Source organism: Anopheles coluzzii, chromosome 3, assembly GCF_943734685.1.
Source record: "Anopheles coluzzii chromosome 3, AcolN3, whole genome shotgun sequence".
Taxonomy (NCBI): domain Eukaryota; kingdom Metazoa; phylum Arthropoda; class Insecta; order Diptera; family Culicidae; genus Anopheles; species Anopheles coluzzii.
In genome coordinates this window covers 25,443,724-25,467,926 of record NC_064671.1, presented here as the reverse complement: position 1 = coordinate 25,467,926, position 24,203 = coordinate 25,443,724, and the positions used below count along the sequence as shown (strand labels likewise).

At 47.8% G+C, this 24,203-nt stretch overlaps 5 protein-coding genes across 7 annotated transcripts in view; 3 read left to right on the top strand and 2 right to left on the bottom strand.

The window, feature by feature from the left end:
- Nucleotides 1–4,259, top strand: part of LOC120955495 (uncharacterized) — an 11,303-nt gene extending 7,044 nt beyond the window's left edge. Inside the window, exons 5-7 of the mRNA XM_040376403.2 lie at nucleotides 1,764–1,948; nucleotides 2,014–2,445; nucleotides 2,513–4,259. Of these exons, the coding sequence (XP_040232337.2) occupies nucleotides 1,764–1,948; nucleotides 2,014–2,445; nucleotides 2,513–3,195 (1,300 nt within the window). The 3' untranslated portion in view covers nucleotides 3,196–4,259. The remainder of the gene's footprint in view (nucleotides 1–1,763; nucleotides 1,949–2,013; nucleotides 2,446–2,512) is intronic.
- On the top strand, nucleotides 3,875–6,417 carry LOC120955490 (lipase member H-like). Of its 2 annotated transcripts, none has more exons than XM_040376398.2 (4): nucleotides 3,875–3,981; nucleotides 5,078–5,258; nucleotides 5,321–5,511; nucleotides 5,586–6,417. In XM_040376398.2, the coding sequence occupies exons 1-4, from the start codon at nucleotides 3,930–3,932 to the stop codon at nucleotides 6,215–6,217; spliced, it is 1,056 nt and encodes a 351-aa protein (XP_040232332.2). In that variant the 5' UTR covers nucleotides 3,875–3,929; the 3' UTR covers nucleotides 6,218–6,417. The 2 variants fall into 2 exon arrangements, with proteins under 2 accessions (XP_040232332.2, XP_040232329.2); XM_040376395.2 differs by lacking the exon at nucleotides 3,875–3,981 and adding an exon at nucleotides 4,360–4,966.
- Nucleotides 6,353–24,203, bottom strand: LOC120955483 (annulin). Of its 2 annotated transcripts, none has more exons than XM_040376384.2 (6): nucleotides 22,734–24,203; nucleotides 8,509–9,024; nucleotides 8,053–8,436; nucleotides 7,340–7,989; nucleotides 6,848–7,282; nucleotides 6,353–6,779 (listed from the first exon to the last, which is right to left on the bottom strand). In XM_040376384.2, exons 1-6 carry the CDS (start codon nucleotides 22,885–22,887, stop codon nucleotides 6,567–6,569), a joined length of 2,352 nt encoding a protein of 783 aa, XP_040232318.2. In that variant the 5' UTR covers nucleotides 22,888–24,203; the 3' UTR covers nucleotides 6,353–6,566. The 2 variants fall into 2 exon arrangements, with proteins under 2 accessions (XP_040232318.2, XP_040232319.2); XM_040376385.2 differs by lacking the exon at nucleotides 22,734–24,203 and adding an exon at nucleotides 12,255–12,580.
- Nucleotides 13,566–16,660, bottom strand: LOC120955485 (annulin-like). The gene is made up of 4 exons (XM_040376387.2): nucleotides 16,534–16,660; nucleotides 15,896–16,459; nucleotides 14,340–15,832; nucleotides 13,566–14,278 (listed from the first exon to the last, which is right to left on the bottom strand). Exons 1-4 carry the CDS (start codon nucleotides 16,577–16,579, stop codon nucleotides 14,135–14,137), a joined length of 2,247 nt encoding a protein of 748 aa, XP_040232321.2. The 5' UTR covers nucleotides 16,580–16,660; the 3' UTR covers nucleotides 13,566–14,134.
- Nucleotides 19,207–22,709, top strand: LOC120955484 (annulin-like). The gene is made up of 4 exons (XM_040376386.2): nucleotides 19,207–20,068; nucleotides 20,149–20,703; nucleotides 20,776–22,268; nucleotides 22,341–22,709. Exons 1-4 carry the CDS (start codon nucleotides 20,005–20,007, stop codon nucleotides 22,527–22,529), a joined length of 2,301 nt encoding a protein of 766 aa, XP_040232320.2. The 5' UTR covers nucleotides 19,207–20,004; the 3' UTR covers nucleotides 22,530–22,709.

Genomic DNA, 24,203 nt, shown 5'->3' with positions numbered 1-24,203 from the left:
GCGCAAAGAGGCCAAAAGCAGGGAAACGCACTGTACGCGAAAACACTTTCGCGCGCTTCCAGCCGCACCGAACGCGTAAAGAATATTTAACGCACCCTTCCTGTGCACACAGCACAACGGTGAAACTTTCGGCCAAGCCCACCCACATTCGACCATTAGTGAGTTTTTTTTACCCCATTAGTTTGATCCGTGCAGTGGCAGTTTGCGGAAGCGTTGCAGCTAATCTTGCCCGTGAGTGACTGACAACTTGATAATGTTAGTGTGTGCTCGTTTGTTAGAATGTATCTAACGGTGTATGTAACCATTTCCGGTACATGCTTTAATGACCGATGAGCATAGTGAGCAGTAGTGAACAATTAAAGTGTGTGTGTGTGTGTTTGTGCGAATTTATGTATGATATAGTGTGGCAGTGATAAGCGTGTTCGTCGGTGTAGTTTGTTGTTTGTTGTTGCGCCAGAGTGCTTATCATAGCGCAGTTTGTAGTGTGACAAACGTCACGGCAATAGTTCGCTTCACACATCGGTGATGAGACGAGCATAATGGCTGGAAGAGGGAACTTCAGTTGCTCGAAAATGAGTTGGAACGTGCTAGTAGCGGTGGTGCTTACTGGTAGGGAAACTGTTTGCATCATCAAAAATACCCTGACAATGACCAACCATTACGCGTACCGTTTTCAGGGCTATACAAACCCATTTGAAGTGTGGCCCTTATCGGGTTGTTTATTATTTCAAGAGCTGATCGTTTATTTGCATTATCTAAAAAGCTGTTTAAAAAAAACGACTCTCTTATCTGTTGATTGCATTAGTAGAACCCAAATGGAACGATAAACATGCAACGATTGGAGTGTGGTCGTTGTTGATAATGCCGGATTTGTAAACAAATGTTACCTTTCGTATGTTTAAACAATAAAACAGTTTATTTTTGAACCACTAGTTATGTTGGCGCAGGGCTTATTTAGTTACAGGGCTAGCAACACAATTTCAAGGTTTATTTGTTATCTCGTAGGTGTAAAGCAAGGTGAAACGGTTCCAAACCCATTCCAGTTTACGAATTAATGCTAAATACTTCTTTCATGCTTATCAAAACACCAGACCTCGGTCTCTTTATTCTTAAATGTTTGATTCTGAAACTGATCCACAACCCATACCAGTCATGTAACAGATCCAAAATCCAAACCAGTCTTCTAACTGATTCAAAATCCATGGTCCTAGAACATAGCAGAATTCTGTATCGCTCCTGAAAACCCTGGTACTAATCACGCACTCACACCGGTGCTGGAACTGATAACAGTCCAAGGATGAATTCTGACCGGTTCTTGAACTGATCATGTACCCATCCTGCTCTTGAGACCTATCCCGAATCCATACCAGTACTGAAATTAATCCTGATTCCATGTCTGGCTTGGAACTAATTCTGTACTCACACCGGCTCTGGACCTGATCACTAACCCGTATCAATTCAGGAACTGATCACTAGGTCCTTGGATCTAAATCGTCGCTGAAATTGAACGTGAATTGATACAGTGGTTATTCCAATCTTGCCAATGATTTTCGTTACCTCTTACTAGAATTTGTAAAGCAAGAAGAGATCTGTTAATCATTTACAGTGTTTTCCTATAACTTCTTTGCATTTCTTTGTCAACCATTTTCAGCTTTATCATTCCTGCCCTCTTGCCGACCTGTTCCTGTTTCGGTGAAAAAAGGCCGCAGCAGCTTCACCATCGGTAACTGTGTCTGGGTTGTCGATCGGCCCTGCCCGGATAGTGATATTCGGTTCTATCTCTTCACCCGCTCGAATCCGGACGATCGACAGTACATCCACATTGACGAGACCTGGGAACAGTCCAATCTGAGCTCGTCGTACTTCAATCCCTCCCATCCGGTGAAGGTCATCATCCATGGGTACAATGCGGACATGTTCCTAACTCCTTTGATAAACATGAAAGGAGGTACACGATCAAGAAGCTCCTTCTCACAAAAAAACTTGAACTTAAAATTATGATATCCTCAACAGAGTACTTGTCCCGTGCGAACTACAACCTATTCTACGTCGATTGGAGTGATCTTGCGCACGGTCCATGCTACCCGTCCGCCGTCCACAATACACGCCACGTAGGCAAGTGCATCGGGCAGCTGGTGCAGCGTATTATCGATGCCGGCACGGACAACATACATCTGGTTGGCTTTTCTCTGGGTGCACAGGTGACTAACTACGTGTCGACAACGGTGCGACCGTTCCGGCTGAAGCGTATTACGGGGTTGGATCCAGCGATGCCCCTGTTCATTACGGCCGCACCGGACGATAAGCTAGATCCTACCGATGCCGAGTTTGTCGATGTGATCCACACGAACGCTTTGGTGCAGGGGAAGATCGAACGGTGTGGACATGTGGATTTCTACGTTAATGGAGGAATACTGCAGCCAGGTTGTTGGGGCTCCGGACAAAGTGAGTTTAAAGATGTTCTCTTTTAAGTATTTAAAATTAATCATCTTTTTTTACATCCTTTTTCTAGACCCAATGGCATGCAGTCATCATCGCGCCCCAGACTACTACGCCGAATCGATCCGCAGCCTTACCGGCTTTTGGGGCTGGAGCTGCCAAAGCTACGTGTACTATCTGCTTGGCTTTTGCCCACAGAATAATGCGCAAGTCATCGCCGGGGAAGATTGTCCCACCGGTACCGAGGGCATGTTTATGATAACGACTAACCCTGCTTCTCCGTTTGCCATCGGTCGGTGGGCTGGTTTTAGCATCCCTCAAAAGAAGGATGCCATTCTGAACAAGCACGGGCTGAATCGGGACCCATTCATCAGCGATATCGATCAGTGGGGCAAGCTCGATAGTTCCTTCAACAATGTGGACCACTTTCCTACCCCTTACTCACAGGATCCAAACCACCAGGGCTCGCAGGGCGGAGAGGATGATGAGTGGCCATACTTTAACCATGTCGGAACAAGCGACCTGACCAAGGAACACATCAGGAAAATTCTAGAGCAAGACAAATCACGCTACAGTGGTGACGCGTTGCCAGTGGTAAAGAGCACCCTGGCCACGACGATCCTTCCAGCGGTGGCGCCCCCTAGCGACAACGACATTGACGATGCGTTCTACCTGCAAGATTTACGGCGCCGATTGCAGCAGAAGGAAGCGAGCGTTATGCAACGCTACACGATGCCAATGTTTAATGCACATTAGTGCAGTTTCGGTCGCCACTATGTCTGCACTGTGCACCCCAAAACCCCCCCATCAATTATCGTACTCTCGTGTGTTGTACGTCGGCGTTTCCCGGGGCACAGGCGGAGCCACAAGTCATCTTTATCTAATTAATGAGTCTCGCACGCCCAGTTCGCTGTAAAAAGTAGTGTAGAAAGTGAAGCTACAGTACAGTCAGGAACCGGTTCTTTCGGAGGGATGGGTGGATAAAAAAAAGAAACAGGAAATTAAGTGTCACACTCGCTTACCTTTGACGCACCGCACCCTGTCCCACCTCAGACACTTTGATTCGTTCCGTTCTGTTCGTTAACCCATTGTCAGCTGCTTTTGCGTGGGGCCAAGTTGCTACCCCACCCTCCCCCCGATAACTTCACTTTTCCTTTGGATAGTGGCGTTCATGCGTGCAGTCAAAATGGCTATCCAATCAACCCGGTTAACCACATATTCTAATCAAACCTGCTTAGAACGGTTAGATGGTAGAGTAAATACAAAAAAAAAGAAAAAAAAAGATTCCACCCAATGTGGCAGGTCCGCAGTCGGCTTATCTCGGCACAATGCTGGCACTAAAACGAAGCGTTTCGTTTGCTCCCCAACCCGGTTTCGGTGGTGACTCTTATAAATTGTCCTTCCTGGTTGGCGATCGCTTTAGTGTGTTTCGGTGACGGTTTTTGTGCAGGCAAGCAAGACAGTTTTGCGGCTTTTAGCGTACGATCACCATGGTGATCTGGAGCAGCGTGACGATCGTTGCAGTACTTCTGCTCGCAGGAGGTTCGTAGCCGTTTGTTCGTAGTGTATGACAGTGCCATTTTAGAGTGTATGCCTGTTTTTTTGTTGTTATACTGTGAATGATTAGGAGATTGTGTAACATTGGATTTTAAATCTTAGTCTTAAGTGTATCGTGTGAAATGCACAGTTAGAGAAAGCACAAGTGTATGTAATTGTTTGACGGTGTGGAATAAGGCAACTCCGTTTTGAAGAGTTTGGTAAAGGCAAATACGAAGAGTGGACAATAAATAAAAGTGCATATCATAATAGTTATATTATAACACTTTCGTTTTCTACATTATCCCACTGTGCCTGTACTTCCCGCCTGGCCTTTGTGAATGTGATATTCCGAAAATACTCTAGAACCGATCCAGTACTCCGCGCGGCCTTCTCCACGCGGCCTTCCCAACGCGGCCTTCAGTGCGGCCAGTCAACAACCATGTTGTTGACACGGTTCAAACACCTCTCTAAATGATCCCAATTTTGCCGTGAATCGTACTGCAAACCACGCTCTTTTTTCTCACTCTCAGCTGATAGCGCTAGCCCGCTCAATGTACAGATGATACAGTTTGTTAGCAGAAACGCTGCGCCACCAAACCTTGAAGCCCGGTGATCGTAGTGATTGTGATCTCCACCACTCACCATGAACTTTTGCGGAACCGGGTACAAACAGTGAGCGAGAGCAGTTGGGTGATGATGTATTTACCTTTTTTTTGGGTAGTTTTTGGAATACTTTAGATCTCCCTCCCACAGCTGAGGATGCCACCTAACTACCTCCTACCCCGTAGTGACGCTAATTAACGGTAATGTCCACACCACGGCTAATGGTTTCTTCCGATCGGATGGTTGGGAAGCGCAATTCATCGCGAGGGCAATTGGCCCGCGGACCGATCAGTTGATGTGCACAATTCGCACCGTACGGCAGCAATGTTCGACTACCTTATCCAGCTAATGTGCCAATATGTATTCCTTCGGGAACTGTTTGAATGTTAGTGTTGGTGTGGTTGTGTAGTACTGTACTGTTGAAAAGCATCAAGAGGTGTTCGCGGTTCTTCTTAGGTAGTGTTGATCAGAAGCCTATGATCTCTTTCCTTTCCAGTGAACTGTGACATACAGCAGCTGAAAGCGGTCGATCCGAACTATGGCGTGACGTGGATGTTTATGCCGGACGATCAGGGCACGCCGATCATTGTCGACCTAACGGAACCGAACGATACTAGCACGGACCAGCGAAGAAACAGTAGGATTCATGAGGATGTTACCTTTTACTACTATCGACAGTAAGATCACATGATTCCTACTTATAATCACGAAATACTATTCATCATATTCTTCATTGCAGATCCACAATCAACTCCCCGAGCTCGTTTCGCTTCATCAATGATCCAGCGGCACCGTTGGCCCTGAACAAATCCTACGATCCAACGCTGCCCACAAAGTTCGTCATACACGGCTGGAAGAACTCGATCGTTAGCCCCGTGTCGCAGAACATCAAAAACAGCTATCTTCGGCGAGAGGATATGAATGTGATCGGTAATTTAAAGCCACTGCCAGAAGAACCTTCACGGCGATAATCAATTTTGTTCTCCTCTATCACCTTCAAATAGTGGTCGACTGGGGACCGCTAGCATCGGACACCCTGTACTTCCGGGCGGCGTCATCAACGCGGGACGTCGGACGACACGTCGGTGGACTGATCGATCGTATGGTGGCGGAGCGTGGTACAAACCTGAACGATCTACACATCATCGGCCACAGTCTCGGTGCCCACACGTCCGGGTTTGCGGGTCAATCGATCCGTAGCGGCAAGGCGGCACGTGTTACCGGGCTAGATCCGGCACTGCCCGGCTTCACCGACCAACAGCCCGACAAGCTGCTCGACCCGAGCGACGCTCAGTTTGTGGACGTGATGCACACGTGTGCGGGCATGCTTGGGCACGATCGAAACCTAGGCCATGTGGACTTTTGGCCCAATGGTGGCCGTGTCAATCAGCCCGGTTGCGGCGGGATCGACGATTTTGTGGGAGCCTGCAGTCACGGACGTTCGTACGAGTTCTATGCCGAGTCGGTTACCCGTCCAGCCGCCTTCAAAGCCTATCCCTGTCGCAGTGCGGAGGAGTACCGTGAGGCAAAGTGCCGGTCCAATTCGATTCCGATGGGTGATGCTACGCCCAACACGGCCCGGGGCAATCATTTCCTGGAAACGAACGCCAAACCAGAGTACGGCAAAGGGTTCTAGGGATTTTGCATCGCTTCTCGCCATTCCATGACGTTACATGTTTATCTGGCCCCTGTTTTTGTTTAGCGTTTAATCGAAGACTGAACTCCACTCGTTAGTGCTGCCCATGGTCCTGTTGGTTGGTTGATTGGTTGGTTTGTTTTGTGGCACTGTTTATTTGTGTTTACTATAATGTTTAATTAAATACAGTTGATTTTTTTTTTCAAAACACATTACGCACGTCATGTTGGCAGTTAGTGAGTAACACACACGGGGATAGAGAGTGAGAGAGTCAGAGTGTGAGTGAGAGATTTAAACCTAGAATTGGTAAGTAGTGACTACAAATGGCAAGTTCTTTGGCCCCTATTCCCTAATCGATCACGTCCGTCCGGGCAACGATTACGTTATCTTCCACCTCCGTGATGATATCCTCCGGTCGTGGATGGGCGAGGAACGCCAAGAAGCCATCCACATCGTCCAGCTCTTTCGAGGTAAACTTGGCAGCGAGCGTCAACCGTCCCGAGTACGGTGGTGTCATAGTGAATGTGTTGGAGACCTTCTCTCCGGGTGCGATTTCAGCGTGCTAGAGAAACAAAAAAGAAGATATTTTGTTGAATAAATGTCTCTCCACTACGAAGACTTCAGCTATACCTTAAAAAGAAGCGGTTTGCCAATGCCCGATCCTTCCAGATGGAACAGTCCCTTGTGCAGCGGTATCGGGAGCGGATTTTCAAGCGTAAACTGCACATCAACAGGTGCCTGCGATACTGGCTTACCAAGCAGTGATATCTTTATATCCGGCTTGCGCACACGGAAATCATCCTGCGCGTAGAACTCAAACTCCGTATCGAGTACGGTCGCCATACAGGAGATGTTGAATGCTGCCTGATCGCGCAGCTTGCGATAGTACTCGTGGAACTCAACGATCATACGGATGGACTCTTCCGTGCCAGGTTCAAGTGTGACGGAGAACTTGTCCACCTTTACGCTTTCCCGATCTTTGCCCGTGTACAGTACGGTATCGACGTGAAGCGATCCCTCTACCACGTGCCGGTTTTCCGATGATCGATTTTTGACCGTCAATATCTGTAACAAGTCACTCATTAGGCACTATTATCAGATACATCACAATTCACCACTTACCACACTGAACGGTTCACCGATCTTAATATCATCCCGCAGCTCAAAGTTAAAGTAAACCTCATTGAACTCCTCGTTCAGATAGTAGCGGCTAAAGTAGCTGTTAGCTTGCTTCAGCGCCTTCAGCATTGTGGCCCGTTCTTCTTCCGACTTTTCTGCAAACTTGTAGCTTGACGTAATGTCCTCCCGCTCCCACCGTCCGACTGCCTTCGTGCTGATAAACAGCCCAATTCCAAGCACATCCTTGCGCAGCAACTTCAGCGGATGGTGTGGCCCGGTGTAGCGCCAAAACACCTTGTCCGCATTAACCTCCGCAAAGAGAAAGTTATTATCGTACGGTTTGAGCACTTCGCCCAGCTTCACCGCCAACACGGACGCGGGACCACAGCGGAACATTCCGTCCGAGCTTTCCTGGGGCGTAGCATCGATCGCTTGCCAGCCACCATAGTCACCGTCTGAGCTGATGCCCAGATCGGGCCGCTGCATCCACACCTCATTCCACACGTGATAGTTCCAGATGGAGTCGGCGTTCATCTCCTCCATAATTTTGCCACTCTTGTCCACGAAGTAGTCCACCGTGAGGGAGGCTTGCGTGTCGTGCGCTGAGGAGTAGTTCGTTACGACACGGGACGGTATACCGATGGCACGACAAACTAAAATGAAAAAATAATAATTATAAGTGCTTTGAAGTTCCAGGAAATTGCCACCATTCTTACTTGTAGACACAACACCCGCAAACACCCAGCACTGGGCAAACTTGACCGGCTTTTGCCGCTTGTAGAACTGCTGCAGTATCTCCACCGATCCAACCCACTTGGTCGGTGGAGTTCCACCCGAGAAGTCTCCACTCCAGTTGCCCATCAGTGCACCATCATCGTCCGGTGAGTTGACTGCGGCCGAGATGGCACGACACACCCTGACCGGATCGCCCCGGTGCGTTGCACTAACCTTGCCGATCTTTGCAATCAGCAGTAGAGAACAATCCAGGACGTGCTTTTCAAACTGTCCGAACTTCCACACCGAGGGGCGTAGTCGATTGTAAGATCCACGGTAGATGAGTGTCGTGTCACTCATCACATACTCGTGACGGTGTGCTTTCTCTGCGGATGAAACAAGAACATTATATTAGGTTTAAGAAGTTCTTAATCGACGACTTCGGTTCAGCTACATACCTTCCATGTACACGAGATCATCCGGACACCATGGATTGAATAGGACGTAGAACGCCTGCGGAAGCGAATAACTCTTACCGAACGCTTCACTCAGCAGCTTCGTATCAATGTCCAGCTTCCACTGACCGACCGGAGCCGTCGCTGCCGGCTTCACCAACACCTGGAGCAGATCGCCATTGATCGCCTCAATCGCGGCACCCCACTCCTCCGGCTCGCCTAGCTGCTCCGGAAACTGATTAACCGGAATGCCCACCAACGTCCCGTGACCGTGTGTTGGCTGATCCTCATCAGCTACGGTGAATATAAGGCTCAACGCATCGCGAGCCCGATCGTACGGACGATCGCATACCAACCGCAAACGGAACGGTTGTCCACGACGTACGACCAGCTTCGGTATCTTCCCACTATACTCATCCCGGCTCATCAGCTCATATCGCTTGGTGTGATGATCTTTACCGTTTTCCTCCGTGCAAAGATCGACCGACTTTACCGTCAGCACATCAGCGGAGGGTGAATCTGTTTGGAGAGGAGGTGTAGAGAAAGAATGTTGAATCATTGTGAGGAGGAAAAAAAGGTACGATTAACAAGTGATTTTACGCCACCACGCCATGATCTAATAATAAACTTCAATCGCATAAATCAACAACCAACTTCATCAATCAAAGCCAGGTTGCGTGAAATCGGTACAAAGTGCTGTAATTGGTCCGTACCGCGTCACGGATGGAAATGGCTTCGGGTGTTGTTAGATTGATTTTTCCATCAGGCGCTCTTTGCAAACGGTGAGGTAACACAATGTGACAGGGCGTTATGCATGCTCTTTACGGTAATTGTAATGCAATTCTATTTTAAGTGCCAAGTGTCCTCTCCTTGGCGTGGGTGAATCACAACGAAAACTTCTTGCTACATCCGGTCGTTCCTTACTGTTGGAATTCCCCAATTAGAGAAGTTTCCTTGAGTCACATATACTAGACACATTCTGTAGAATTGATTGTCGCCATACTTCCAGCATCATTTCTTCTAACCAGATCCGTTAGCAAATACATCACTGTCCGATGTACGATGTCTTAGTTTTATTACTGGTCAGTGTAAATGTCACTAGCGATGGGTCAGTCGGGCCAATGTCGTTTGCGATGTTATACCATTGGAATAATTTATCGTTTGTTCACGCCTAGGCGACGCGACCTGCTTGATTGTGTTATGTTTACGATCGTGATCATGCGGATTCATGTGATTGAAGAACCTAGAACCTATTGATAGGTGAACGATCTTCTCTCGGTCTTTCGTAGCGCCATCTATCATCGTTTAATTGGCAACGTAACGCTTCTGGCGTTATTTTTTTCAAACTCTCAATCATACAATCAACCCAAGCTTCTCACGCTCTCGAAAATGTAAACGTTTTGTACTGCACCATTGTTTATTTAACGATCGCTACCCGTGATGTTCGAGATAATCATCAGTTATCGAACCGAATCGTACCCCATCATTCACCATCCTGCTATGTCCCGTGACTCTCCATCCAATCTTGTTAGAAACGATTTCGATGACATGCATGCCCACCCATCTACCCTCACTGCGCACGAGCGTTTTATGAATGAATCAGTCGAGAATGGGAAGAGGCTGCTGTTAGCAGAACGAGCCACCTTCACTTTCTAGCTTGAAAGATTGATTGCCTACCCTGGCTGGCGACAGGGTCGGCGCAGGCTGAGAGGTGTGATGATGATTGCGGATCTTACGATCGTAGCTGATGGTGGGCGAGTGGATCTTTGGAGGCGAGAAGCGACGGGGGAGTACAAAGCACTGCACGGCGCTTTGCGTGCGGCGTGCCACGAGCATGCCTTGTTCGGCGGTCCCATTAGCATACAATAAAATTCACGGACGCGAACGTTTGCGCTCTCGTGCGCACGCCTCATAATAAATAATCATAATAACATAGAATACAGTCATCGTTAGACCAAATCAATTATAATTCAGGCTTTAAAGGCATTCTACTAAGATAGATTAAATATTTCCATAATTATCAGTTAAATACGGTTTAATACAGGGCTTGATCTTATGACGGGCCTGTTGTTAAATCGTGAGAGTTGACGTATGTACCACGGGAACGGCTTTAACATTTCGTAGCTACGTTCATATGTCAAAATTATATACAAATTGACTATTAACCTTAGCTGCAATCTTAGTAATTACACTGATCATCAACTCGGGTGCAGTTTTAAATGCCTTATAAAGCAAAATGATGCATAAAACAACTCACATAACACGTTCTCAGTGTACAACAGGTGCCCACTATCAAACGAGCCGCCAACAATGAGCCATTTGTTTACTTACATCCTTGAGCTCTGCTCCAATTTTGCGGTTCGGGTGCGTACTCGAGACATTCAAGCCCCATGCCATTAAAAGGCAATCTCGCACCATCGATCGGACCGCTCCCGCGTAATAGTAATCGGTTCCGCCTCCTACATACACGACCCCCATACACACACACACACACACACACACACACACACAGCTCGATCTAACGTTGCCCTCACAAGGTTGTCGTGCATTTAATGACTCGACAGCAGACCTCCTAACTGCTTCACCACAAACAGTTCTATTCAGATTAAACCTTATAAACGAGACATCTGCCTCACAGGATCGCAGCTTTTGTCTATTCGAGCGAGTCCATTTTTGAACGTTGCAACGCCTACAAAAGTGTCCAAAAGCGCGGTTTCATTAGTTTCTATTAGCTAACCGCAGCTAGCTCTCGTCTCTATATGACCTTGCAAAATCAAACCCCCTCATTCGTCACATACGATTCCAGCCTCCAAACAACGGCGATCATGGGGCGATCGTAGCACACGCACGACTGGTATGCGTCTTTAGCATTGGCGAATATTATTGGCAATATTTACCCAAAACGCTAAGATAAACATGCATGCGTTTGGTACAAACAAACCCCCTCGGTCCGCGATGTCCATGTGCATAACGCTCGTCTAGCTCTTAAAGTTGCTTGCAAAAAAGCACTGACAAGGTCAAGGCATGAATGCTTTTATTTTTGGCGATGCTTCTTTACCCAATGATCGGTTTCGGCGGGGTATGAAATCATCGCACTCAACTTCTTTGCTTACATTCACATCCGTTGTGTCACTGCAGAAGGGTTTGTTTATAATTTCAAGAGCGTCAGAATGCACACCTTTCCTTGGTGGAATACAAACATTCGCTCGATTTGCATACTGGTGAGCTGGTCGCCCGTAATGATCATCTGGACACTGGTGGGCTTACGGGCACTGTGACAAAAAGGGGTGCTTTTATTTATCACTACTAAGCGGCCGCTGGTATTACTTAATCAAGCTACTTGAACTTGAGTACGGGAGGCTACAACAGCTGGAGTCGTACAATTGTACGAAGGGGGCGTTGTGTTGGGTTATTTTTAGCCTCTGATCAATGTGCGCGAGAATTCCGTTTGCAAACCGATAATGATTTGTGTACTATCCTACACGATCGGGCGACAGATCACGTACGAGATCGTCCAGTAGGACGGAGCAGTGATTAAGGCACTACCCTACTGTTGACTACGAGATGGCGCAAAGCTCTTATACGTGTCGTTGGTACAATCTGTTAGCTCATGTGTTTGAATTAATTTGAAAACACTTCACTAAACTTATTTTGTGCCACTAAATTAAATCTTCTTCAATTTGGGTATTTTGTACGATCAACTAAAACACTTTTCAAAAATAGCTTCACCACTTCCACTCCATACTTACACTCTGGAGAGGACCATATAATAGGACGACGGATGCGTTTTCTTCGCCACGACGTTGGCAAGTACTTTTCCACATAATCGTATAAATAGCTCATTGTTCACACTACTCAAACACTCAACACGTTACCAATGTGCACTAAACACCAAACCCAAACAATGGCTTTTCAAAATCAATTTTTGTACGCTACACTTCGTGCGACTAAAGCTAGAAACGTGCTCCGCGCAGGTCGAACGGTTAACTTCATCTGCTAACCGGTGCGCGAACGTTTTACGCGCTCGCAGATCACAGCTTCCCTGTGGTGGCGTCTCGTACCAACACACAGACACATATTGATCTTCGAACATCTTTGGCACGATCTCCGGAGAAACGAGACAGAGATAGAGAGAGAGGGTGCCATTAAGACGGTTAGGAGGTAGCGATGTTGCAACCAACCGGGTGAGAGGGTGCGGACATTTTTCGATTCGACCTATCAAAAAGCCCTCAGCATACCCCTCAGCATAAGATCATTTGTCAAATCAGCATGTGAAGCATGGTGATGAATCACACAGTCGGACTTAACGGGTGGACGACGAGGTGTACCGAAACACATCGTACGAAATGATGATGTCATTACTGTAAAACTGCTGTGTAGGGCTCTTCTAACAACAACATTCAGCACGGTCAATAGGCAATTTGGTGTGGCAAACTACGACGTCACGAACGGGTTTTTTGTCTCTATTGTGCAGCAGAACTGCGTGTAATTGAGCTCGATTGTCGTTTTGGAATGTGTGCAGGATGTACCGGATATCGGAACGGGTTAATGACACAAGTTTAGTTTGCAAATTGTAACACTACGCAAGGGATGGTCTTATCGACGAATAGAGACGTAACAGTTACTTCAAGGCCATTTGTAGATCTTTTTTAAATTTCAGGCCGTTATTTGTCAGGAAAGACTGACTCTCTTGTAACGTGGTAATCTTGTACTTATAGTAAGACCAGCCCACGGAAGACTAGCTTATGTAAAGCGATGTACATTGATCTTGCTCTTCTACAAATACCGATGCTCCAACTATTCTCTGAAGTCTCTAACAGCAGCAAAATGAATAGTGAAGTAACTTTCTAATCGAAATTCCTTGTCGTTTCAGACATATTCTCAATTCAACTATCGTATGATTAACCCTTATTCCAAGAAATCCCTACATACATAGTACGGATTTTCTCAACCGTAAGAGTATTTGATAAATTCTTAATATCAATGATCAACGTAGTACGAGATTAGCAATGATTTTGTGATAGTCTCTATGGTAAATGCGAAGAATCACAACCAAAGGATTGCTGCCGTGATATCTCAATTTTATTACGCATACACACACAGCTATAAGTCTTTCACTCTCGGTTATAATATAATTATGCCTTAATTAATACGCTTTCGTTTTTTCGTAAACTTTCTCAGCAGATAATGATTTCGATTTCACACTTTCTGGACTCACCGGGACATGGTGTCATAACAAACTGTCATTGCAAAATAAACACTCCAGAACGTATCACTTCATGCCACAGAAAATGAATGTATGCCAACGTTCGAACTGAGAAGCGTGATAATCTACTTCAATAAAATGTTGTGTAGTGTGAAAGCAAAAATGGAGTTTTGATTATTGTAATATAGATGCACACACATATGAAATAAAGTCTATTATGCATGAGATAGTACTAAATTACAATCTTCACTGATTAATAGAGCAATAATGGAAACATAAACAATATGTAAACATTTCCTCACAATTACTTTTGTAATAAGCCTTTGAAGAATGAAATTTCGTATTATTGGACGCACAAAACTCTATCCTTCATCTTGTTGACCTATATTTTCTCATCTTTCCCCTTGCAGCTTTAACAACAGCTTAAGGAATATCAATGGTAAGATCTCCATGCACATTTTTCAGCTCCTTCGAAACGAACGATGCCGTAACGACCATCTTACCCTTGTGGGATAGATTGATCGGATAGATAAACTGCACCGTTTCACCGGCCGGTATGCTCTCGTACTGCGAATAGAAAATAGAAAATAATCCTCGTTTGTACACTGTAAAACCTTCCCCCACTTACCTTTTTCTCCATCGGATCGGTATAGCGCGAGCCTTCCACCACGAACCGGCCACCAGTCAGTGGAACCGGCAGTGGATTGCTCAGATCCACCTGTACCGCGATCGGTCCGGACGTACTGTGCTCGACCACCGACAGCTCGATCGCCGGCACGGAAAGGTGGAAGTTTTTCAGCTTAAAGTACGTCCGATCGCTACCCTTCACCTCCGCCGTACAGATCGCCCGTAGGTTCGTCTTGTGCGTATCCATCGTTTTGTACTCGCCGTACTCCAGCGGCACGATGATCGATTTCGACTCCCTCGGTTCCAGCTTGATGGCGAACGGTGTCACCTTCAGTGTTGCCATATCGCGCCCAGTGTAGTCGGAGTCGCGCAGCACCAACTTGCCCGTAACTTCCACCGAGCTGACCGCACTGGCGCACGTCACCACCACCTCGATCTGGAACGTCGTGCCCAGCGTCAGCTCCTCGTCACACTTGATCTCGAGCTGGATCGCATCTTCCGTGCCGTTGCTATCGTTCACCATTGCCCCCAGCAGCCGTTTCGCCAGCCCCGCACTGCTAAACCGCTGGCTGCTGTACTTCATCGCCGTCTTCATAACGTCGCGCTCCTCTTTCGAGTCCTCCGGGTACTTGTACCGCTCCGTCACGTCTTCCCGCTTGCCCGACCCGATCGCTTTGGTGCTGATGTTCTTCCCCACCTGTGCCGTGCTGATCTCGAGCGGCTTCGGTGGATTCTGATCGTTCCCGATCGACCAGTAGATCACGTCCGCGTTCACCTCCGCGTAGATAAACTCCCCATCGTACGGGACGTGCACGTGGCCCTGCTTGATCGCACTGACCGGGCACGGGCCGCACTTGAACATGCCGTCGGACAGCACCTGGGGCGTCGCGTCCACCGCCTGCCACCCGTCGTAGGTGGGATTGTGCAGATCCTTCCGCTGCATCCACACCTCGCTCCAGACGTGATAGTTCCAGATCGAGTCGACCGTCATGCCGGCGCCCGTCTTTTCCGAATCGTCCACGAAGTAGTCGATCGACAGGGACGCATCGTGATCGCCGGCCGACTCGAAGTTGGTAATTACCCGGCTCGGGATGCCGATCGCACGGCACACGCTGGTGAGCAGCCCGGCATACACCCAGCACTGGCCGTACTTGACCCTCTCCCCGGTGTCGTAAAACTCCTGCAGTATCTTGGCCGACCCGGTCCAGGAGGTGGGAGCCGTGCCGCCCTCGTAGTTGTTGCTCCAGTTGCCCTGCAGCACACCGGTCCCGTCGGCCGTGTTGAGCGCGCCGGAAAGGGCACGGATCACCAGCACCGGATTGCCGCTGATCGGGGCCTTCACGTTGGCCACCTGCTCCACGATGTAGAGCGCGCTGTCGAGCACGTTCGCCTCGAACTGGCCGAGGAACCAGCTGCTCATGTGCAGCCCCTTCGAGGCGGGCTTGCAGATGGCCGTACTATCGTCCAGGATGTACTCTGAACGCCAAGCTTCATCTAAATGGGTGAAACTGTATGTCAGTACACATTAACACAGTCGAGTGTCCGCTCTCCCAGTACCTTCCATGTACACCGCATCGTTCTTGCACCAAGGGTTGAACAGCACAAACAACGGTTCCTTGATCTCCGTCATGCTCTTCGCGTCCGTCGTGTCCAGCCGGGTGTGGAATTGAATCGACCACCGCCAGACGGGCGTGTAAGACGGTATCATAATCTGCAGCGTCAGCTCCACCTTTCCCTTCTCCTTATCCTTACTATCGACCACGACCGCTCGCCAATCCTCCGCCAGCTCGTCCGGTTCGGCCGGTGCTGTCCCGTCCGTCGCCACCGACACCAGCACGTACGTTTCCGTCCCATTGCCGAAGCATGGCTTCTCGCTGCCGTACGAAACGATCGAAACTACCAGCACCATCGTGTCGACGGTCGGATCGAACCGCCGGTTGGTAAGCAATCGCACCTCGAACGGAGCCCCGCGCCTTACGATCAGCTGGCGGGGACGTTTCGTCGGTCGCGGTTTCGTCATCGCCTCGTAGTGGGACGTGTGGAAGGTTTTCCCGTTCTCATCGAAGCACAGATTGATCGACTCGATCTTCAGCACATCCTTTATCGCACTGTTCGTCACCACTGAGGGGAGGAAATTTCACACAAATTTGCTGGAATCACTTGCACTACAGAACTCACGCTCACAGCTAGCTTACCTTTTCGAGCCGGCCATATCCGGTAGTTGGTAGAGGTGGTAGACATGGTTGTGGGACGGCTGCACGGTCACCAATGAAGCTTGCGCACAGTGATCGGTGCTTACTTTTATAAGGAAATTGCTTATTTGATGCCGATTCGATACGTGAGACAATTAGGTTTTGGGTGAATAATTGGTACAGCCCACTGTACCAATCGCTTGTTAATAATTGCAAACAGTAGCAGCTGTATGGAAAATGGCAGCGAAAACGAACAAACTTGCATGACGAATCGATCGGAATCCTCGTCATCATTCTACTGGCAAATGTTTCAATTGGTTAACAGCCTTCTAGCACGGTGCAGTTTCAACTTGATGGCAAATTAGCCCATGGCAGTTAGTTCGATTGAAAGCTACCAAACACGTGCCGATTTTTCGTTTGTTACATTAAGCTCAACCAGTTGAACCAGATGTGAACACAGGGCAGTTGACCAAACCCTTTGTGGGGAGCTGTGATATGTGATATGTGATATGATTTTCAAAGGTGTTGGTTTATATTTAGTTTTTTTTTGTTTAGCAAGAACATTCGATTACCATTATACGGTTGCTTACAACACTCATGTACTTTAAAAGCTAACCAACACTAACCGCAGACGCTCACAACAGGATTAGCGATATCGTAGTATGGCGCCATACGAAATTTGAGCTAGAGATGGGTTATCAGGATCGCACCCACGTTTTCGCTTCAAATTTGGCTAGGTTGAAAGACTCCGACTCCAGAGAAATGGAATTACTAGCTTCACCGGAATCGTTCGGAATCGTCTGAAGTCGTCGGAATCGTCAAGAATCGTAGTCGAACGATACTAGTGAATGTGCGTACGACTTTAGCAACATGGTCGTTATAGGTTCGATGGACCTGAATGGACCGAGCCCACATACCTACTACAGAAACAACAATGAGTCACAGTTAGAATAAATCGATCACATGGTGTCAAATGAACTGTGCCTTAGTTCGTGCAATTTTGTAACTTGGGTCAGTTTTTTCTTGTCCATATTTAGAGCAACAAAACGATGAAAAAATACAAAGAAAAATGGTACGACATCATGCCCGAAACTTCTATGGAGTGATCGGAGTATACTGCCATCGTACCGATCGCCTCGAAACACTTCAACACCGTTCAACTACTTAGGGAGCGCATAGTTGCTAGAGGTGCGCACAACGCAATGACGAGAAAGTGAAAGATATATTAAATGTGTCTAATCATATTCATTGATATCGGGCGACTACGATTCCGTACGATTCCTACGATTGCGGACGATTACGGACGATTCCGGACAGTTCCGGACAGTTCCGTCGTGAGTGATTGAACCTACTCTTCGGAACTGGTTCCGAAATTTGATGGAACCGTTCGGACCTAGTTCCGCTTTTTTGTTAACTTTGACAAACTCTAATTTAAACATACGAGGTATATGTTGGTAGGCTATTGGTTATTGGCTAGTCTGCGCCGTCTTCTACAAGACTGGCCCGACACGATTCCTTTCTAAAACGTTGCACCGTAGCCAGGACTATCTTTCCTTTGATTTATTTTATTGATTTGTAAAACATGACCTACATACTTCTTCCTATATCTACACCTTTCATATGCTTCATTCCTCAGAGATCCTCAGACATGAAAGGAGGTAATAATTTGCAACAGAGGATCACAGAAGATCATTGGCACACTGTTGCTGTTTTCAAGCGTTTTTTTAACCTATCAATCCTATCAATTCTAATCGTTTGTGTTGGGGTTCAAGGCACAGAATCATATTCAATACTAGCACAAACAGTGCAGATAAAGAGGGAACTGCAACATATGACTAGATATTACGATGCATCCTAGAGTTTTATTATCTTTCGTGACAGTCGCACTATCAAATGTTTATCTAATGTTAGCTTTAAATCTACTCTACTGGTATGTACTGGTATTTTTCCAGTGTTCCAACAAATTATTTTAACGTTTGGCATGTTGTCTGAAACCAATAGTTCTGATATGACGATCGTTCTTCGTTGTGGTATATTATCGGAATAGAATACTACCTAATCAAAACTATCCATACATGAGCCCCTTGATTGAAACAATCAAACGGTCTAATGGTTAACACGTCGGCTCCTATAAACTTCGATCCTGGTTCGCTTCCCATCCAGATCATTTTCGCGCTTCCAGCTAACTAGCTCTTATTGTAATGAAACAATATCTCTTCTACCATGCCATGTGCTACTTTAGAGTCAAAATGATCATGAAAATAAACTTGAACTTATTCATCATATGTCAGTTCTACATGAGACCAAATAAGCCAGAGATAAAGTGTGAACATGAAAGCAAATTTGAAGCGATATAACACGACCGTTGCCGATTTAATAAGTGATCTTCTACTCTTTCATGCGCTTCTCTCACGCCTAACCTTTCCACGGCTCCTAGGTTTGTTTACTATTTTGTTATGAGATCTCAACGACATGGTCAAACACAATCAACCCACGCTCTATGTGTAGTATCCAAGCGCCAAAGGTGGTTGTTACCGATCTGTGTAGCAGATGATTTATGAAGCTAAATAAACAGTCTCTGTACAAACAAAAATGTTGCACAAACGCTCATTTTATATCGAATAAAATCTAGAATTATAGTTATGCAATAAGTGGAATGGTATACCGGACTAAATCACCACACCTCACACAGTAATTGAAATAACAGGAAGACAAAGATGAACACTTGTTGAGCCGATTATTAGCTATCATGTGAAAACGACAAGGAGTAACCCAAAAATAGGCCACACCTCACCTTGATAAGAGATTATCGCGAGTTGGTTTGTCTGCCTTGTTTTACGACTTGGTGAATAATTCTTCCCGCTCGACATGTTACGATCGCTTGCACTGAACAATTCCCAGCGCATTCTGTGCGCATGGTGAAAGTAAAAGCAGCAGCGCTGATAATAAAATCGCACACCCGGGCCCAATGTTTTCGTTACTGGGGCAGTAAAAATCACGCAAAAGCACCCGCAACACCAAACGATCATTATTCTTTCTTCCCATTTGTTCTCCTTCTACACAAGCGCAACACGCATATTGACGGGTGTTTGTCCGGTTGACCATTCATCTTCCGAAGATCAGTATTCGAGGAATGCTATCCCTCTCCCCGAAAATAACGTCACCACGATGACGAACTGAGTGCTGCCCGTCGTGCCTCCATCCCACGGGTGCGGATCTCTTGACCCACCCTGCATCCGGAGCAGACGTGTGCGGATGGGTTTGGATTTAATAATAACCACCGCAGAAACATCACGCATGACTCACGGGCGTCACAGCGGAGATGGCTGGTACAGTTGAATTGCTGGCGCTGTATAAAATGAGCTATCGCCGATAGCTGACCGTTTAGTTCCAAGTCACGCGTGGACACCGATTGACGGTTTCGTTTACAGCACAGCAGAAACAAAAAAGTGGGAAGATATTACAGCATTACCAATGGAACTGAATAACTCAGGAGCACACACGTTGCCGTTCGCATTTTGGCAGCACGACCAAAATGGTAAGACATTTCGGCGTTATAGCTGCACATTAACCGTTCCTAATTTCTTTTCCACCATTTCTATACAATCACTTCTGCAGACCTTGAGAATGAGATCGATCATGAGCCGTCGGCCGAACTAACGATTGAAAGAATCGACACCTGTTTGGAGGAAAATGGTCTCAATCATCGGACGGAAAAATTTGAACTTATGAGCACATCCAATGCCAAAGCGAAACCTTCCCAGCTCGTCGTACGCCGTGGTGAAGAGTTCCTTGTGAAGCTGATCTGCAGCCGGCCGGTGAACTTGAAAACGGATGCCATATCGCTCGTCCTAGCGGTGGATCCTATAGCAAGTGAATGGATCAGCCATGGGCATGGGACGGTCGTTTACCTGATACTGCAAACAGGCGATAACAATGAGGAGGAAGATTCCGACTGGAATGCAAAGCTACGATCGATGCAGGTGAATGAGGACGGCCTAACGGAGCTGCTCGTTGCGATACGAACTTCACCCACCGCGTCCGTATCCCGGTGGACGCTGACTATCAACGTCAAGTCGGAGGGAGTGGAGGAGAGCAACAGCTACCAGCTCGATCAACCGTTCTATCTACTATTCAATGCCTGGTGTGAAGAGGATCCAGTTTATCTTGAGGGTGAGTAGTTGAAAGAAGATTTCAGTTAGTACAGGAGATACTAAGAAGAGATCTTTAACATCTCAACTACAGATGAGGATCAACGGCGCGAGTACGTGCTGGAGGACATGACGATGATCTGGAAGGGAAACGAGCGCAGCTTCTATCCCCGCAAATGGAAACTTGGCCAGTACGAGGAGAACATTCTCGACTGTGCGCTCTGGCTGCTCGGCGACGTCGCCCGCCTTTCCGCCACCTACCGGGGCAATCCGGTCAAGGTGTGCCGTGCCCTGTCCGGCGTGGTCAACAGCAACGATAACTACGGCGTCGTAACCGGCAACTGGAGCGGCAGCTACGGCGACGGGACGGCCCCAACCGCTTGGACCGGGTCGGTCAAGATCCTGCAAGAGTACTACCGCACCGAAAGCCCGGTCCGGTACGGCCAGTGCTGGGTGTTTGCCGGTGTACTGGCCACGCTCTGCCGGGTACTTGGACTCCCGTGTCGCATCGTCACCAACTTCTCGTCCGCCCACGACACGGAAGCTTCGCTCACGGTGGACGTATACCTGGACGAGGAGGGCAACGTGATGCGGAACTTTTCACGCGACTCCATCTGGAACTACCACGTGTGGAACGAGGTGTGGCTGAAGCGTCCCGATCTTGGTACGGCCGCGTACGACGGTTGGCAGGTGATCGATGGCACGCCGCAGGAATTTTCCGACGGCACGTACAAGCTCGGTCCCGCACCGGTCGTTGCCGTTCGGAAGGGGCTAGTGAACGTGCTGTACGATTGTGATTTTGTCTTTGCGGAGGTGAACGCGGACAAGGTGTTTTGGCGCTACCGGGGCCCCGGTAGGGCGTTGAAGCTGATCCAGAAGGATACGGCTGGGATTGGGCAGTTCATTAGCACGAAGGCGATCGGTGTGGATGAGCGGGAGGACATTACGGCCAGCTACAAGTGCGGTGAACAGTCGTCCGAAGCGAAACTTACGATGCTGCGAGCGCTCAAGCTGGGCCAGAGCTGTCTAACGAAGCACTACCTCAAGCAGGTGAGGATTGAGGATCGTTCCTCGATCAAGCACGAGGGCCGCGATGTGGAGTTCGAGCTGGAGTTGAACGATCGTGCCCTGGTCGGGGAAGCGTTCAACATTGTGCTGCGGGTAAGGAACGTATCACCGGACGAGCCCCACACGGTCAGCGGTCGGATCCATCTCAACCACATCCTGTACACGGGCAAGAACATCAAAACCATCACGAGCCACCCGTTCACGGTGGAGGTGGAGCCGAGCGGAGAGGAAGTGATTGAGGTGCCGGTCGCGTTCGACGACTACTACGAGCCGGGCATGGATGAGGCGATCTTTAAGGTGACCAGCTTCGCCACCATCGAGGGTGCGGACTATGAGTACTTCTCGCAGGAGGATTACAGCCTCCGCAAGCCAGACGTCCAGCTGGAGTTGAGCGGTACGCCGTTGCTGCGCTCTTCGCTCAAGGTTAAGGCGACGTTCTACAATCCACTGCCGATTCCCATCACCGCCGGGTCGTTCCAGATTGAGTGTTCCGGATTGTGCAAGAGTCTCACCATTCCGGTAATTATTGGAGAACGATCGTTCTTTGAACTTCTATTTACTAACGCACATCCCTATGCTGATTACTTTCAGATTGAGTTTGTTGACGCGAGGGACAAGTGTGAAGTCACCTTCCTGATTCGACCCTCGTTCAAGGGAAGCACTCAGCTGTCGGCCAAATTCCAGTCCAACGAGCTGAGCGATATCGAAGGGTCGCTTAACTTCGAGGTGGAAGAGCGCGAGGAAAACAATACACTGCATGAGGTTTTATTTTTCTCCTAAATTGGAGATCTAGAGCAAATGATCGATGCAACACAGTGCCAGTTGTAATAAAAAAAGTCGTAAAATATAAACCAAGATGTCAGCCATTTGCCATCACGATTCAATACCAATCACCAATAAACGATCGGGAATTAGTTGTTACCACAGATCACCAATAAAACTTAAAAGTATGCTATAAAAGTAATACTCTTTATTCCTACTCACCTGTTTTATCGGCCATTCCCCAGGAAACGAGGGGATGCTTCGCCAACGGATTGTACCTTGAGCTTCCTCGATCATCAGAGACGCCACGGTCCATGCACGACGAACACTGGCAGCAGTTTGCCCGCCGCCAGAAGGTGCTCACTTTGCTGCCCATTATTTTGAATACTCCAACAGAGAATTATTGTAGGTGGACAGGTCACACACACCGATTACACTCCACTACGCCCAGAAGGTGGGGAATTAAACAAATATAGATCACAGAAGTTGTGTGCGTTTTTTGTCCGAAAACCACCAGTTTGTTGATCAAATCAAACGGGTGTAAAATTCTTCACAGGTAGGTCTCCAACACAACTTTGTTGTGGAATCCACTTCACTGCACCACACCTGTTGCTACAACAACCACCTCAACCGGTGTCCTTCAGCTTGGTGGTACGTATTTTTATCAGACAAGATGATGTCACTTCACCCTACCGTTGACCGGGAGTCGGCGACATTGAACACTGGTCGCCGGAAAGACTTGGAATTGGATTATTCCGTTACACGTGCGATGAATCTTGCACTAATCCAAGATGTGTTGCACCAAACGAAGCTCGTTCAACAGTGAAACCAAGCGTTGTGAGACCAAACGGTTAGTGCGAGCGGGGCCGTGTTTGCGCTACCGACAAGGCGCAATTAATGGGAAATTAACATACAATCACTGATTTTAGCCGATCGAACACAAGCAGCGCCGGGCTGCTACTACTAATCGCAGCGGCGATCTCCCACGAGGGAGGGTCTTGTGTGCCGGTTGAAAAAAAAAAACACGCACTCGGACCCCGTGTTATGCTAACAACAATCGCGTCTGAGCGCTTGAAAGTAACTGCTGAGCATATGGTACGGGCATGCCTGTTACAACGCGGTTTTCAAGTGGACAGTTTGGTTGTTTGTATCTCGAAACTCGAATTCAAAATCCCCTCCTATGCTGTATTCGCTTTCCTCCACATCAGAAGATCCGCGCGATGACCTCCAGACGCCTCCAACGCATCCACACCGCGCGCGCGCGCTTGCTTGTTGGTCTCAATCATATCGCAGTGAACGCGTCATCCTCAGCGTGCGACAGAAAGCATCTAAGAACTGGAGCTGATCGAGCCGGTGATTCCCGCTCTCGCTTCCGACTGGGTCCAACACTGTGAGGTAGTCCCAGTGGCAATAGGTCAGCAAGAAGTATGCATGGTGATGAGCCACCACCGGGCGCCACCAGCTGAATGCAGTGGCAATCTGCGCTCATTTACACGCGTGCGGTACCGATAAGGAAAAGCCGGGGATCATTCTCTTCAACATTGCCAGATGATTCACGGTGCAGTGCAGGGGATGAGAAATCACACTCCTTAATAGGAATTGCAATCGGAACAGAGTGATTGAGGATTTAAATTTATGCCTCATTGTAATCACTTGAAAGATTGTTTGACACAGTTCCACATCTTCGAAAGG